The sequence below is a fragment of the Octopus sinensis genome, linkage group LG14 (genome assembly GCF_006345805.1).
Source record: "Octopus sinensis linkage group LG14, ASM634580v1, whole genome shotgun sequence".
Taxonomy (NCBI): domain Eukaryota; kingdom Metazoa; phylum Mollusca; class Cephalopoda; order Octopoda; family Octopodidae; genus Octopus; species Octopus sinensis.
Window position 1 is genome coordinate 48,066,769 of NC_043010.1, and position 18,748 is coordinate 48,085,516.

General features: G+C 37.0%; 1 protein-coding gene across 1 annotated transcript in view; it reads right to left on the bottom strand.

Annotated features, from left to right (window-relative positions):
* Window positions 1-18,748, bottom strand: part of LOC115219174 — a 170,231-nt gene that overhangs the window by 18,441 nt on the left and 133,042 nt on the right. Inside the window, exons 2-3 of the mRNA XM_029789282.2 lie at window positions 16,744-16,866; window positions 11,225-11,422 (exon numbers count right to left, since the gene is read on the bottom strand). Of these exons, the coding sequence (XP_029645142.1) occupies window positions 11,225-11,422; window positions 16,744-16,864 (319 nt within the window). The 5' untranslated portion in view covers window positions 16,865-16,866. The remainder of the gene's footprint in view (window positions 1-11,224; window positions 11,423-16,743; window positions 16,867-18,748) is intronic.

Below are 18,748 nucleotides of genomic sequence, written 5' to 3' on the forward strand. Positions count from 1 at the left end.
CGCTTTTTCGTCAGTCAAATCACTAGAAGTCCTTATAGTTTTGGGAAGTTACATTGAGTCTGTTCGATCTGCATGCCCCACCACCGAAAGTCCATCTTCTATGTTCCTGATTTAAGGCTTTCACTCTATACACCCCAGCTCAATCTGATTCGTCCTCAGTCGAAAGACACCTTGTTGTTTGTATTTGTTATTATGTAACATGTTCTCCGTTTTTGTCTTTGTTGTCATAAACATTCGCTTGCTTTCTTACAAAAAATCTAATGCTTTTACACGTTTTGGTGGGCAACCAGATCGAACAGTCTCAAGTGTAAATGCCCGAAACTGTAACGACATCTGGTAACTTGACTGACGAAAGAACGTCACGAATGACCCGTCCTTTCCTGTTTGTTGTTTTTCCTGTCCGCCTTGCATCATCTATCTGTCCGGATGTTTTATTGTCCTCTATTGCGTTTTTGTTCCATTTCTATATTTATATATATAAATATAAAGGCGTACGTACACCTTTGCTCAGAATCGTTGGCATGTCGGCCGGAATGCTTAGCGGTATTTCGTCTGCCGTCACGTTCTGAGTTCAAATTCCGCCGAGGTCGACTTTGCCTTTCATCCTTTCTGGGTCGATTAAATAAGTACCAGTTACGCACTGGGGTCGATATAATCGACTTAATCCGTTTGTCTGTCCGTGTTTGTCCTCTCTGTGTTTAGCCCCTTGTGGGTAGAAAAGAAATAGGTATTTCGGCTGCCGTTACGTTCTGAGTTCAAATTCTGCCGAGGTCGACTTTGCCTTTCATCCTTTCGGGGTCGATTAGATAAGTACCAGTTAGGCACTGGAATCGTTGTAATTGACTTAATCGCTTTGTCTGTCCTTGTTTGTCTCCTCTATGTTTAGCCTCCTGTGGGCAATAAATAAATAAATAAATAAACGTATATTTGCCATTTAAATATGGCTAACCCCTAAGGGTGGATGCTACTGTAGTTTGTAGCCCCAGGAGGACACCTCCCCCAGCTGGCTATAGACACACTTTCTGTGCCCTATCAGTATTTGCAAAGGGAAGCCATCCTTCCCGTCTTCAACTGATGATACACACGGACTCGAGTTTCTGGGTATTGACCTGTCATCGGCGTGTGACAATCACAGTTGTCGATGAGAAGTAGGTTCCCTTCACAAATACTTAAACCTTTTTCCAGTATCAATAGACACTGATATCGAAAAAGTGTAAACAAGCAATAATAAATCTCAGAGCGAGTTATAAACAGTAGTTACAACACATCGTGACGTACATTTATAACTCGCTCTGAGATGTATTATTAAATATATATATATATATATATATATATATATATATATATATTATATATATATATATATATATATATATATATATCTATATATATAAAACTCTAGTTGTGTGAGTGTCTGTCTCCTTCGATTTAGATTCCTAACTCCTCCCACATTTTGCGGTGCAGTTTAACCAAATTCGGGTATCTTATAGTCGTGATTCATATCGAGCCCGTCTGACTATTAGCGCGCGTCAACGATGAGTCTACGATTTTAAAAATAATTTAACATCATTTTTTATTCCATTTTAATGCATAAAATGCATCGTATGTCGATGGCGGCGGAGTTGGCGTCCACGCTCACAGCTGCACCTGTTTGCTTCTCCCCCTTCCCTCCCTCGTGAAGCTGTGGGGAAGGGAGTGTAAAGAAATCAACGTCGTAATGCGTTGTGAAGGAAACCAGCGTTCTTTTAGAACAACGACTTCATGGCTTGAAGACACCAAAACAAAAATGGCTAAGAAAGCCCGCATTGGCATCTATAAGGGAAGTAACTCTCTAAAAATGCTTATATAGTTATTTCCCTTACAAACCCGAGCAACGCCGGGCGATACTGCTAGTATATATATAAAACTGTAGTTGTGTGAGTGTCTGTCCTCTTCGATTTAGATTCCTAACTACTCTCACATTTTGCGGTGCAGTTTAACTAAATTCGGGTATCTTATAGTCGTGATTCATATCGAGCCCGTCTGACTATTAGCGCGCGTCTACGATGAGTCTACGATTTTAAAAATAATTTAACATCATTTTTTATTCCATTTTAATGCATAATTTTTCGTGTGTCGATGGCGGCGGAGTTGGCGTCCATGGTCACACCTGCACCTGTTTGCTTCTCCCCCTTCTTCCCTCCCTCGTGAAGCTGTGGGGAAGGGAGTGTAAGGAAATCAACGTCGTAAAGCGTTGTCAAGGAGACCAGCGTTCTTTTAGAACAACGACTTCATGGCTTGAAGACGCCAAAACAGAAATGGCTAAGAAAGCCCGCATTGGCATCTATAAGGGAAGTAACTCTCTAAAAATGCTTATATAGTTATTTCCCTTACAAACCCGAGCAACGCCGGGCGATACTGCTAGTATATATATAAAACTGTAGTTGTGTGAGTGTCTGTCTCCTACGATTTAGATTCCTAACTACTCCCACATTTTGCGGTGCAGTTTAACCAAAACCGGGTATCTTATAGTCGTGATTAATATCGAGCCCGTCTGGGTATTAGCGCGCGTCTACGATGAGTCTACGATTTAAAAAATAAGTTACCATAATTTTTTTCCATTTTAACGCATATTTTTTCGTGTGTCGATGGCGACGGAGTTGGCGTCCATACTCACACCTGCACCTGTGTTGCTTCTCCCCCTTCTTCCCTCCCTCGTGAAGCTGTGGGGAAGGGAGTGTAAGGAAATCAACGTCGTAAAGCGTTGTCAAGGAGACCAGCGTTCTTTTAGAACAACGACTTCATGGCTTGAAGACACCAAAACAGAAATGGCTAAGAAAGCGTCTACGATGAGTCTACGATTTAAAAAAAAATTTACCATCATTTTTTCCATTTTAATGCATTTTTTCGCTATTATATAAGGGAAGTAACTCTCTAAAAATGTCTACGATGAGTCAACGATTTAAAAAAAAAATTACCATAATTTTTTATTCCATTTTTTTGCTATTTTTTATAACTCTCTAAAAATGCTTATATAGTTATTTCCCTTACAAACCCGAGCAACGCCGGGCGATACTGCTAGTATATATATATATATATATATAGATGAGTATCTGTGAGTAATTCTGTGTTTGTCCCCCACCACCGCTTGAAAACTGGTGTTGGTGTGTTTACGTCCCCGTAACATAGCGGTTTGGCAAAAGACCGATAGAATAACTAGGCTTTTAAATAAATAAGTTCTGGGGGTCGATTTGTTTGACTAAAACCCTTTAAGTTGGTGCCCCATCATGGCAGCAGTGAAATGACTGAAACAAGTAAAAAGAAAAGAAGCAAATATTACTGCACCACACACACCTTCATTTACTCATGCATATATACTTTTTTTTCTGACAACTACTTTCCCCAAACGGATTTAAAAAAAGAAAGAGAAACGTGGTGTAACTAACGCAAAAGAAACAATGGAGTCGAGGGAAGATTAAGATCTTTCCAATGACATATAGTTAGCATTATCAATGAACTAAAATGTCCTAATCTAGATTGTGAGATTAAGCGAGCTAGAGATATCTACTGTCACAACATCTAGATCTACTATGGTCGAAAGAGTTTCTAAGCGGTTGCTTGAACTGTTTGAAATAACAGCCAAACCTCCTTTAGACCGAATCCAGGTAAAAAAAAAAAAAAGTCATAGGGAAAAAAGTCACGGAAAAAAAGTGACAGGGATTTTCTCTAGATCCCATAAATTAATTTTGACTTTTTTCCTAGCCCAAATTGTGACTTTATTACCGGTTACCTTAGAGACCACACCCTACCGTCTTATATAAGATATATTTGATTATGTAACACTAAATACATTATATCTGACATGGTAATCACGTTTTGTATGTCTGTGATTATAAGCTTGCTCGGTCAGAACTGACTTGGGACTAAACAACATTAATAACAAAACAATAAGAGAACTAAAGCAGAGTTATTATCAAACAAATCTATTGTTGCATCATACAGGACATAACTGCTTATGCAGACACACATACTTTAATTCCACCGAACTAATGACTTCTATGAAGATCCAGCGACATCATACGTTAATAAAATAGAGAATCAGTAAGACATTGGAGTCGATTTGATGAGGGAATTATGATAGAACACTTTCCGTATTGAGAAACGTGTTGCATGTACTACTTTCATTTCAAGATATTTTCTAATTTATCAATAATGGACGTCAAGGTTTTTGCACGCTGTTATAAAACTGATTCGTTCTTACTGTTACGCAACTCCAGATCTGTCGTCGTTGGGAAAATCTATATATAGCATGTAGAATGCCGTTTTTAAGGCATAGACACACTGGGCAGTTGCTACGGGGCCAACATTTAATCTATATATTCCACGGCTTGCTGTCAATAAATAAATGCTATAGGGCCCAGTGCACTGAAGTGCAAAAAACGGCACTGCATGTAGGTAGCCGGCCGAATGACGAGGCGATCCACAGATTCATAACTCCATGATTTCATCGTTACTTGCCCACATCACTCTCTGGTGAGCACATCATTTGGATCTTTTCCTTTTGAACGGCACACAATTTCTAGTTAACTAAACACTTTAAAAATTCGTATACTGGTAGAATGTGTCAAAATAAAACATTTTTTTCTCTTGGCTTTCTTGATAAAATTGTAATTCGTTTGTTTAACGTAGTTTAATTTTTCGAATTTTAACCAATGTATCGCCTCTAATTGAGCTAAAATCATTTGCTGCGTCTAAAACTGAGACAACATCCTGTCACTAACCCTACACCTCACCCTAACCCTAAATTTTTTTCTTAATTGTTAAATTAATTTAATTGTTACGCTTTCGTTGTCTCAGTTTTAGACGCAGCAAATGATTTTAGCTCAATGGAGGTAATTGATTGGTTAAAATTGCCGAAATGCTCGAAATTTCACACGAAATATCTTACAAACTATAGAATTTTCTCAATAAAACCAAGAGAAAATGATGTTTTATAAACACATTCTACCAGTATACGAAGTTTAAAACTTTTTAGTTACCTAGAAATTATGTTACAAAGTGCCGTTCAAAAGGAAAAGATCCCATCATTTGTGTACAAGACATTTTAACCCAGCTCTATCTTTTTCTCTGTCTGTTACTCTCCTCATTTCTATATGCTTTTATGCATCTTCAATTCTGGGTCTTTACATCACGTATATTTTCCTCTTTGCCTACTTTACCCTATCACAATCTACCATTACATTTTAAACCCTCTTTGATTTGATCCTTACAATTCTCTTTTGCGCATATCGTATTTAATCTTAATCTCTATTTAACCATAATATTTCCTTCCATATTCTAACACTATTTCTCACGGTACTCCTACTGATTTTTAAATTTTCCTCAGGAATTTCGATTTTGTATTTTCTTTCAATTTTCTTTTCTGTTTCTTCTCATTTCCTTGGATTCTTTACTTCTATACTGTTTTCTTTACTAAAAATAAAAAAAACAACTTATTTTCAATTTGTCAGACTTCTCAGTTCATTAATTCAGTTGTCATGTTTCCTCTTCCATTTATTCAATTAATGTTCCTCGCAATTTTTTTATTTCTCCCGAGTTAATTAACTCCTACATTCACGCAAATATTTTCTAAATAGTTGTGTAGGAGTAAGTCCTTGTTCCTGTCTGACTGAACAATAGTGTTCATTTTAATTGTTCATACGCAACATTATTTGATATTGTGTTTTGTTTAATAACTCTCTAATTTTTCGTGACGTCTGCTTATATTTCTGAATTTGCCAATGTTGATAGCTTTATTGTTGTTTCAACAAATGATGCTCTTACTTTCATAACTGCATCTATTACCAATTGATAACTTTCTTTTTCTCTCCCGGATATGTCAATCATTGACTGAGAGCCACACTTTACATTCTTAACACGCAACGTTTGTCGTTGTTTAGCAACGGATCGGTCTCAATCGACCACATGCAGTGCTGTAACGTGGGTATGTTAAATTTTCAAGAAGCCTTTATGTAGTCGCTCCATTTCCTAGAAATAGCAGTCAAATCTCTCTGAACTTTACTCAGTCAATTTAGAAATGAATATAGCATATAACTCAGTTCTCATTTCCCTTACATAAATTGAAACAAATAATAAGCGTGTCTCGGATTTTCGTCCAAAACAAACATTTTAGAGCAAATTCTTGACAATCCAGTTCGTTTTAGTGTAAACGTTTTGAACATCTACAAAAAAAATTTCAGTACAACAATAAGCTCTCCATCCGAGACTATTCTATCTTTATTTTTAAGGAATCAGGCACTTTTTTGAAATTAACAAAAGTGTTACAATCGTTACCAATCCTAACTCTAAATCCCACCTTAACCCTAAACCCAAACCTAACCAAACCCCAAACCTTAATCACTAACATATATAATAAATTGTATATAATTTTATTGAACATTATTGATGTAGTTAAACGCATGCAGAAAACCAAAATGACTCAAACCAACCAAGTATTTGGATTGAAAATGTCTTTCGGACCGTAAACTCCAGGATTCTTAACAATATTTTGCATTTTGAATGAAAAAGGCACAGTAATTATTCCTCACTGGCCAAGTGTTTTTAACTCTGGTAAAAATAATTAACTTGCAAAGGCTATGACCACGCAACTGTAAATAAATACTATACTGCATGTAGGTAGGAAGTGCGGGGCCCAATTAGAGAATTGTCAGAGGGGCCCCTCTTACTCTACAAAAACTGAAGATTGATGCTTCATGCTTCGTGTAGTATGGCAGTCCCAGCCAAAAAGGCGCCGATGGTTTGAGGTTCCACCATTAGCTACAATGATATGAAAATTCACCATAGTGTCCTTTGCTCGAGTGTATGCGCGGCGCACAATTTGAACAAATCTGTCCAACTGGCTTAAAACCGGCCTTGCTGTGAATAGATAGCAAAAGAAGATTCACTTCAACAATTCAAAGATCTTTTCTGTTTGATGGACGGAATTTTCTAACTAACTAAAAAATTTGAAACTTCGTATACTGGCAGAATGTGTCAAAAGAAAACATTATTGTAAACAAAATTGAAAACAAAATTGTAATTTGTAACTTAAACGTAGTTTAATTTTACGAATTTTAACCAAGTAACTGATGAATGTTTTCGTTAGCTGAACGTACTGAGAATGCTTTTATAAACATGGAGAAAGCAAGCAAAAAAAAAACAAAACAAAACAAAAAACAACAACAAACAAACAAAAAAAACGCATTCCATTCAATCCTACCCAGTGGGAGCAATGAGCAAGGAGAGCAACCTCTCCCACCGAGCAGTTTTCGAAGTTGGTGCTTTTATAAAATGTATAATCAATTTACTTAAAAATTGTTTGGCATGTGTCTCGACGCCCCTCTTTTTTTTATACGTAGTCTGATCAATAAGTATCCGGACTGTTGCTAAACTCTCTTTTACTTGTTTCAGTCATTTGACTGTGGCCATGCTAGAGCACCACCTTTGGTCGAGCAAATCGACCCCAGGACTTATTCTTTGTAAGCCTAGTACTTATTCTATCGGTCTGTTTTGCCGAATCGCTAAGTTACGGGGACGTAAACACACCAGCATCAGTTGTCAAGCGATGTTGGGGGAGGGGACAAACACAGACGCACAAACATATACACACATACATATATATAGGACGGGCTTCTTTCAGTTTCCGTCTACCAAATCCACTCACAAGGCTTTGGTTGGCCCGATGCTATAGTATAAGACACTTGCCCAAGGTGCCACACAGTGGGACTGAACCCGGAACCATGTAATAAACCCAATCTGTCACGGAATCTTGTTTACCTAAATGGACTCCAGCGATTGGTTAAAATTGCCGAAATGCTCGAAATTTCAGACGAAATATCTTACAAACTATAGAATTTTCTCAATAAAGCCAAGAAAAAATAATGTTTTATAAACACATTCTACCAGTATACGAAGTTTAAAAGTGTTTAGTTAACTAGAAATTATGTTACAAAATGCCGTTCAAAAGGAAAAGATGCCTTTAAGTTCAATAACAAGAGACTATAAAATTTCGTTCGGCAGAGTTTTTTTTACTGTTTACTACTCAAAAACATTTTTTAAAGTTGGTTGTGGCTCATTTCTTGTAAGCTTTTAATAAAAAATAAATTTATTGCTCATTTCTTACTTCTCATCCACAACTAACATATGCAATAGCTACTTACATTGGTAAACTCACACAGCACTATTTAGCGATCCAATCAAACACCTCTGAAGATTAGTAACTAACCAGAATCTCTCCTGTAATACAATCTGATTTTAACTCCTGAAAGAAATATTGTAATAGGATTTCCTAATACAAAATATCATTTTAGATGTGCTTTTGCGAACATGTTTATATTTTTCGCATATCATGTGACAAGAAATAAGATGCGTAAAACAAGAGGAAAAGCTTTTGTTTGCACGGAAATAAAATTCATGCTGTAAGCAAAATATGTTATCACAAAACATTGCGAACGATGTTTTATTGTTTCCACGGAAGTTTAATCATTTTTGAATGGAGAAATCCGTCTTCTTTGAGGTAAGACTTAATTAAATGTAAGATCTGTTGCTTCATGGTAGTAGTGAACAAAATATGCAATCAAACTACCGATCACTGGACAACAACGATTTTGTTACTGAGGTAAAAGCATGCGTTTTAGACTAAATCGAGGATGTTGATTCCGAATCTGCACTCAGAATTGTTCTACCACGTCAGGATTTTGAGTTATGCGCATGCACAAAATTATAACTATGGCGATCATTCGGTACTAGTAACATAACTGCCAATTATAAACCCGCGTGGGTTTATTTACATCTCTGAAGAAAAAAAAGAAACCTTTCCTCCCACCCCTAAACCAAACCCTAACCCTAGCCCAAACCCTAACCCTAACCCTAACCCTAACCCCACATATATAAAAAGAAAATATTTTACGGAAAGTGACGATCTTCTTCAAATGTAAACAAATAGACGTAATGTAAACGATACTCATATCGAAAGAATGCCCAGCAATAAAACAAACGATGAGCAAGTTCATTATTTAGTTTATCGATAGATGGCGTTGACGTATTGTGTGCAAGCGCCAAATACGTCAGTTTGTTCTTTGTAACTCTCAGTGTCGTTTGCGCTGCCGTCACGTGTGGTGTGTGTATCTCTCGCTCTGCGTGATTACTGTTTTAACTGTGTCCATTGTGTTAGATCACTAAGTCAAAAGTACTGAATGGATCTTTATGAAATTTGGAAATTATATTCTATGCATAAGGACAGATGTAATGCAGTATATGTTTGAAAGTGAGGGGGCATAAATGTGGCCATAATCCCCATGAAAATTCATATATTTTTGCTGTTGATGAAATTTTAACCATAGATATTAGACACAAATGAAGTAATATTCCTAAAATTTCAACTTCTTAGGAGTTAGTAAAACCCCTTAATGGGGGCTTAACCCACACAGTTTAGTCATTTTTCTTAAGCCCAGACGAATACAATTGTAGTCTTGGAAGCTGTAGAGTCACCTGAGCATACAAGTTGAGCATTATTTATAATTCAATGGTACAACAATGTAAGAGTTTGCTTTGAGATATACTTAGATTGTGATTTCTACAATGTGGTGCATAAATTGTCAAGTAAAGCAGAGGCATCTTTGCCTCCATTGATTGAGTTGCAAAGTGTTATTTTGAGTAAAGTTATTTGGTTGCAGACCTCCTTTGAGTCTTTTTATTATCACTGAGTCAGAGATAGTCCCCAGATGGTAACATTGATTTCAAGGCCTTTCCAGATAAGTGATTGGTCATTCAAAGAGATTTATAGATTGCAAATTTATTCTGTTCAGTTACCTATCGGTATAGTGATCACTGGCAAACTCCAGAGGTGGTACTTTCATTTCTTCTTAGTCCTCATGTCACACAGTTGTTAATGTTTATTTGAGTTGGGTCACGCCCTTCCAATTGCTATAGATCCGTAATGCATCTTACAGCAGTGCCTGTCACCTGTATGGTTAGGAATCCTACATTGAGGAGTGGTAACGACTAGGGTAGGGTAGCTGACTGCTTATTGTGATAATTTGTCTTTTGGTTTCCTGTAGCTTTGCTCTCTTTTACAAACCCAGTGAACATTCATATATTTCCAATTTCAAAGAAATTTGAATAAGACCCAAGTTAAAAAAGACTCCCAACAATTCATCTTCTCTGGTTGACTTTAAGACCCTCCCCCCAATAGGGGCCTTAATTCCCACATTTTAGTGCTTCATGTGCTCCATTTTTCAGGAGCAAAAACTTTTGAATAGGTTTTATAAAATTTGGATTTTGGAATCTAGGCATAAAGATGAGTAGTATGGGATAAATATGTCATGATTAGAATTTTTGTTACGGTGGGTAAAGAGGGAAAGAACCCTCATTAAAATTCTTAATTCTCCAATTTTGATGAAATTTGAATCATAGGTATTCCACTTCATTAGAGAAAATATAAAAGAAAAATCTAATTCTTCAATTCCATGTGACAAGGGCAAATCTGGGTATCTCTGTTAGTATATATATATATATATATATATATATATATATATATATATAGGCGCAGGAGTGGCTGTGTGGTAAGTAGCTTGCTAACCAACCACATGGTTCCGGGTTCAGTCCCACTGCGTGGTATCTTGGGCAAGTGTCTTCTGCTATAGCCCCGGGCTGACCAATGCCTTGTGAGTGGATTTGGTAGACGGAAACTGAAAGAAGCCTGTCGTATATATGTATATATATGTGTGTGTGTGTGTGTGTGTGTCTGTATTTGTCCCCCTAGCGTTTATGTCCCCGTCACTTAGCGGTTCGGCAAAAGAGACCGATAGAATAAGTACTGGGCTTACAAAGAATAAGTCCCGGGGTCGATTTGCTCGACTAAAGGCGGTGCTCCAGCATGGCCGCAGTCAAATGACTGAAACAAGTAAAAGAGTAAATATATATATATATATATATATATATATATATATATATATATATATATATGTATGTATGTATATATTTCTGAAGAAGAGCTTTGCTCGAAACGTTAAATCCTCTTTCTTTCCTTTCCTGAGCGTCTGAAAATAAAGTACTTGTACCATGTCCTCGCGTTGTTATTTTTTCTTGTTCTTCTTTGTTTGGATTCACTATATATATATATATATATATATATATATATATATATATATAACTATAATGGGCCAGAATGAAAATTTACAGCAAAGAAATAGGAGTTAGTGCTTACCTTGAGGACAATAAACATCGTAGGGATGTCGACAGGTCAGATCTTCCTGAGACCAATAAAGGCCGTTTGGACATTCTTTTACAGAAGCCATTACTGTGCGATTGTCGCCACTTTGGGAACAGTGAACAAAAACATCACAGCGAAGTGGGTGGGAATAATACCCAGCACCTGTATTTACAATACATGCTTCACAAAATCCTGAAAATAAACAACATGACATTATTACAATGGACTTATATGAAATAATCGTTTCTACTAGAAGCTCAGGCCTGAGATTCTGGAGAAGGAAGATAGTTGATTACACTGATCTCAATGAGCGACAGGTATTTGCTTTGTAGACCCTGATCTCGGCAGAATTTGAACTCAGAACGTGAAGATGGATGAAATGCCGCTAAGCATTTTGTCCAGCGTACTAATGATTCTGCCAGCTCACTGTCTTATGCAAAATAATTCTTTCTAATTTTGGTACAAGTCTAGCAATTTTTAGAAATGAAACAAGTCGTTTACATCGATCCAAGTGCTCAACTGGTATTTATTTTATCGACCCCATAAGGATGTAAAACAACATTAACTTCAGTGGCATTTGAACTAAGGACGTAAAAAACCCGGAAGAAATGGGCTAAGTATTTTTGCCTGGCACTGTAACAATTCTGCCAGTTTTCTGCCTTTTATATTAAACAAATAATAAAAAGGAATCTTTATACACTTGAAATTTAATTATCATGCAACAGAATGCGTCTTTTCTTCTGAGAAACCTCTGGAATAATAATAATAATAATAAAAACAAAAAGTCGAAGCTATATTTTGTTACCAACTGAATCGTTGCCATAGCACCGATGACATTTATTTTCGCCGAGCGCAACGCATTATGGTGTAGCCTGTCTCTTTCAAAATATACTTATGCAAATATTTATGTTCAATCCTTCAAGCCATTGCTGAATCATAGAGACTATAATTTGCTAAGTATGAAACAGACCATAACCTGGAACTCTATTGTACTGATTAGTTGGGGTACTAATGAAAATACACTAGCAGATCGATTATCTGGCAAGCTTGGGACCAGCAGTGTCCCAGATTCCTGAATTTTCCCAAAGACAATCTAAAATATAAACTTAAGATATTAAAATAAATTGTGAAAAGTAAAGAAATAGATTGTATTAAAAGGATTCAAATTAATATTTCTAAAATATATAATACTGTACTACGAGGGGTGTTCATTAAAGATTTCCCCCGACCCACTTCCCAAAAACTGGGATAAACGAAACTTGGCATAATTATTAGTCCTTCTCTACATGGCTACTACCAATGGTGACACATTTCTCCCATCGCTTTATGCAGCTGTGAAGACCCTCATCTGTAGATGTTGGTAGATTGTGTCTGAAGCCAAGACTTTATCTCGGAAATAAGTTCATCATCACCCGAAAAGTGCTTCCCCTTCAAAAAAGACTTCATGGTTGAAAAGCGGTGGCAGTCAGATGGTGTGAGGTTGGGCGAGTAAGGGGGATGAGGAAGGATTTCATAGCCGCCGGAGTGTACTTTCATCTGGGCAACATGCGCATTGTGAACTGGGGTGTTGTCTTGGAGAAGGTGGACTCCTTTGGTCAGCATACCACGCCTCTCTGCTTTGATGACTTTCCGCAATTTCTGCTGCAGTGAAGCATAATATTCTTCATTAATTATGATGCCCTTTGCCAGAAAATCTATCATCACTACTCTGTGCTGGTCCCAAAAGACTGTGAGCATCATCTTGCTTGCTGAGATGGTGAGATCATGTTTCCATTGCTTCTACTGGATTTTAGTCTCAGGATCATAGTGATGGACCATGTTTCATTCTGCGTGATAAGTCTACCGAAAAAGTGCTCTTTGTTTTCTTGGCACAATGGAAGCAATTGACTCGTTCCTGCTTCTGAAAAGGTGTGAGCATTCGGGGAATCCATCATGCAGACAACTTCTACATGTGCAAATGGTCGTGAATGATGTTTTCCACGGACCCTATACTTATCTTCGCTTATTGGGTTAGTTGCCGAATAGTTATGGGGCGATCCTCCAAAATGATGGCTTCCATTTTATGGATGGTGTCGTCATCAATAACAGAATGTGGTCGTCAAGGAATAGGAGCAGTTTCCAGCGATGTCCGACCACATTTGAACTGGCGATACCAGTGCTTGACTACGTCGTATGATGGTGCGTCGTCACTATAAACTTCTTTCATCTCATTGAAAGTTTGTTTTGGTGTATGACCTTTCATGTATAAGAACCTGATCACTGATCTGTTTTAGTCGCTTTTTCCTAAAGTTTTATTTGGGACTAGCAGTATCGCCCGGCGTTGCTCAGGTTTGTAAGGGAAATAACTATAAAGCATTTTTAGAGAGTTATAGCCAAAAAATAGCAAAAAAATGGAAAAAAAATGATGGTAAATTTTTTTGAGAGTTAAAAAAGGTCGAGTTGCGCCCCCTAGACAGTCTGTGGTTTGTGTTTCTGTCGAATTTATCGATTTTTTTCAGAACTGGGGGAACTTTTCAAAATTTTCACTGCGTTAGTTTTGAATTATGACATTGGGCTATGTGTGTGTCAAGTTTCATCAGAATCGGTTGAAAGCCGTGGTCAGGGTGAGGGTACAACCAAACAGACACACAGAAACACACACAGACAAACTGCCGTTTATATAGAGAGAGATAATAGTAAACGGATATTAAACCATAAGATTTGAAGACGGCCGTGGAGCTTACCACATGAAATTTTTGAAACAATAGAAAGAAAATTACTTAAGTGAAATTAACAATTAACCAAATTATTCTGATTATTTTTCAATTGGAATCACTGTATAATAACGATGATTTGTTATCTCAACACTTTTCTGTTTCATGACTTGTTCCCATTAAGAAAGTTTCAACTATTCTTGACAGGAAGTAGTGAAATCTATGACTAAGGAGTGTGTATGTGTATTGGAATGTAACTGCTTTAGGATTGCCTGACAGAGAGGACAACCTGTCTCAATTGATATTGTTATTAATTTGTGATTTCAAAAGGGCTAGTTTTGAAAATAAATAAATAAAAATCTCACAAAAACATGAGGTAAAAAAATGAAAGTTTTCAGCAGAAAGATTTAGAGAATAATGATACGTTAGAATCAGTTTATAAACTTGATACTAAGTCAAAGGATGAAGCTTTGGCCAACATGACTTTTCATCTGGGATAGGAGAACCAGTAAACAAAGAGAGGCTATATATGCCACACCACCTGCTGAAAAGTATTACCTCTCGAGAGCCCTTGAGTCAACGGTGGTTTCCCTAACATTGTCAGATAAAGGTAGTACCTGGTGGATAAACTCTTTTGTCAAGTGGAATCGCAATAATGTAGCTCACTGCACAGAAACCATCACTCACTGTTGCAATAGCTTTGTGTTGTGAAACCTAGATACTGGGAGCGAAGATAGTGTGGATGTGATTACTACATAAACAATTTTTGAGGAGTATTTTTCCCCCCATTCGTTATGATTTTTTCGTGCTGTTTCTTTTGTTTTCTTTTCTGTTTGCTGTTTCCTTTCTTTTCTGAAAATCACAAGTCCACAAACGACGAGGAAGGAGTTGGTGTACTGTAAAAAAACTCTAGTCCAGAACATATACGTTGGTGGTGGATGCATGATAGTCACTTATTATTCGATTGAAATCTATATATATATAAAGCTGAAGTTGTCTGTGTGTGTGGCAGGTTTGGTAGCCTTCAACTAACACCATCTCCTCTGAGATCCTGCGGCGCAAGTTGACCAAAATTAAGAGTATGATAGAAGAAGGCTTGCTCTTCATTCCGTAGAAGATAAAATTCAAATTGGACCATGTTAACACCAAAAATTATTTACATCAAAAAGGTGGTTTTTTTCTATGAAAATCCCCATTTTTTAACGATTTTTTGACTGCTGTGTTGCCATTTTTCAGTGTATTTCAACCAGAAAAATGTTCACTTAAAGAGAATAACAAGCTACATAATGCAAAAGTTTTACTTTTCAAAAATTCCAATTCTAAAGGGTCGAAACAAACCCAAGCAACGCCGGGCAATACTGCTAGTATTAAATATTCTCGAGAGATATATGAAATGTCTGATCAGATGTACATAGGAACAGCATCGCTTAGATCATGTTGAGAAAGGGATAGAGATGGTTCCTTAAACATCGCATGCTTCAACTTTGTCTGACTGAGAACTCGTATCCAGGAGATCATCCATTTGTCATCATGTTTGTCCGTCGGGGCGACGAGGACCATGTAATCATTCTTAATGATGACTTTGTTTAAAGTGAAGAAGAGTTGTGCACCGTCGACTTCACTCCGTTGTCCACGACCATGTTCATTCCAGTGGCAAGACCAAGTCGATACGACTGGGGATGGAGACAGATGTTGTAGATAACTAAGATGTCTTACTTGCCTCATCTTGCTCTCTACACTCCATAATGCATTGCTGCAGCTCCCTTTCCCCTCCATTGAACCATGAAGGTTTCTTCCACCGAATCTACTATGATCCAGTCTTCACATGCATAATTAAGCAAGCTCTAATACTTTAATTAACCCATAACTGGGACCCTGATAGGTGCTACTACTCCGGGTCAGAGTATATCTGGAAGCAATAGGGGCTCAAAACCATGAAGCACTCGAACCAGAGCCCCACTATTGGATGCGGTTTTGTTGCTGTGTATCCATTTATATACACAACAACGAAACAAAAACAAGACTACTCTTATCTTTGAGAACTTAGAAACCTGAGGACGTTTCTGGACCTCAAAATTCCCGAGTGACTTGAATGATGTATAACTTGTTGCTCGAGTTACTTCAAAATTTCTATGTAGACATTGTAGCACTTAACGAAACCAGAATAGTTGGCGAGGGTAATCAAACTGAGAAATTTGAAAGAAGACAAACTGTTGAACCACAAATAAACGGTGTTTATTTCAGCATAAAAACAACTTTGGTAAAGAAATTCAGTATTTAACCAATCTTTGTAAGCGAATGTTTTATTACTCTTTGAATTCTTCAGTCACCCACTTGATAGCATCCTAAGAAGGTCTTTTATACTTCCCAGTATCATGATCATTTGTAGCATATGAATTGAGGATTTGCATTCTCTCCCCAAGATCCCAATTTCAGCCATACTTTGCTCCAGACGGGTTGGTATGTACCCTGTTGCTCATGTAGCATATGAATTAAGGATTTGCATTCTCTCCCCAAGATCCCAATTTCAGCCATACTTTGCTCCAGACGGGTTGGTATGTACCCTGTTGCTCATGTAGCATATGAATTAAGGATTTGCATTCTCTCCCCAAGGTTCCAATTTTTGCCATACTTTGCTCCAGACGGGTTGGTATGTACCCTGTTGCTCATGTATGTATGTATGTGTATGTATGTATGTATGTATGTATGTATGTATGTATGTATGTATGTATGTATGTATGTATGTATGTATGCGTATGTGCACGTGTGCGTGTATGAACGAATGTATGTAAATATATAGGTAGGAATTTAGGTACTTACGGTCAAGGTCTGTATCCATGGTACTTTGGCTCGAAGCAAACGTCACTAGAGTTAAAATGCCCAACAGAACAATTTTCCATGAACGGTGCATACTTTTCTGGTAGTTCGGTAGATTTTCCATAGCTGTGTTTTAAGACAATAATACAAAAAGGGAGAAATCAGTTTCTTAATGGTCTTCAGGTATGTATCATCTTTATATATAGTCGTTGTTGAATATGTAGAGACTGTTGATTGGTAAGATATGTTTAAAGATCGTTGGTCTGTCTCAATAGAAAATCTTCGTCAACAAGGAATAACCACACGCACACACACACACAGACACACAAAAGGACATGGAAAGAATTTTTCGCTTCAAAATTAAATCTCATATGTGAACACCATCGTAAACAATGACTGGACTGTTTCCCTTTAAATTTTTATTCTTTTACATTTTGTCTGTCTGTCTATCTATCTATCTATCTATCTATCTATCTATCTATCTATCTATCTATCTATCTATCTATCTATCTATCTGTCTGTCTGTCTGTCTGTCTGTCTGTCTGTCTGTCTGTCTGTCTGTCTGTCTGTCTGTCTGTCTGTCTGTCTATCTATCTATCTATCTATCTATCTATCTATCTATTTTCATTTTATGAGACATTTCTTCTTCTTCTTCTTCTTCTTCTTCATATTTGTTTTATTTATTTAGTAGTGTGTCCTGTTTGGTCGTTCTCAAATCCCTTCATTGCCAGTGCCTCTGTAAAAAGGTAAAAAAAAGAGCAAAAAATCCCCGACGAAACAACTCCTCTCTCTCTCTCTATCTGTGTGTGTGTATATGTATTGATGTATATATATATATATATATTACCATCACCACTTACATCAACAAGAACCACTTTCCCTAAAAAAAGAAAAGAAAGAAGAAAGAAAAAGAAGAAAATACAACAATGTTGTCAACAGCGCCATTTCCCTTTTATCTAGACAGAAGGGACATCCGCCCCGAGAACATTTGCAAGAGATTGTAAAGTTCTCTTTTCATTGCCAAATATCCCATCCAGACGTCACCGCATACCGTACGTAGTTAGAGAATAGATTATTTATTTATCAGATCCCTTTCAAGGCTGATGTCGATTCGTTGGTAAATAAGAGATTTAGAAGCTAGATTTGGAAGCTCATTTTCGTCTTACATTTTTACGTGCGATGTACTATAGGGATGGCAACAGCGCTTGTTTGATCCTTTACTTTATTACCACATTTTTTTTCTTTTCTGATCGTCTGTCTGCCATCTTTTCTCAATCTCTTTATTTCCTTTATTTCGATCAACTGTTTATTTCATCTTCAGACGTCCCGCTTTCATTACGAGTAAACAGTTCAAATGCAAGCAAGGTCGGGTGGTGAAATATTAATAATTGTAAAGCTAACGCTACGAAAGGAAGACATTACATTATTCCTTTAAGCTAGAGTTCTTAAGTTGTTATTTTCAAGTTCAAAACACGAAGCTGAAAAATAGCTGTTTGCCAAAGACACCGACCGAATTTATGAACAAACGAGAGAGGCTCTACACTATTCATCGCACAATCATTTCTTAACCAAGGACTCTATTATCCAAATGAATTTTACCACAGATCCTAGGTTTTTGAAGGACATGTCAACTCAATCAATTGATCTTATAAACCAACGACAAACTTGTTTATCCAGCTTCACATCTCAGCTGAAAGACACGTGTAACTGAATAATTATATGTAATTGAATAGTTATAGATCTTACGTTGCAGCTCTTTAAGGTTTTAGAATATAGTTCATTGAACTCTAGTACTGCTTCAATAGTTCACTAAGAGGTCTACAGATCCTGTGTAGGGAAGATCTGCTTCATGCAGTTGCTTATAAGAGATATCTACCAACTCCGTGGCCGGTAATAAAGTCACAATTTTGTCTAGGAAATAAAGTCAGGTAATCAAACAAAAATATTCAAGTCAGTCACAATTTATTAAAGTACCATTAACAAGTAATAAAACAAAATATTTTAAATC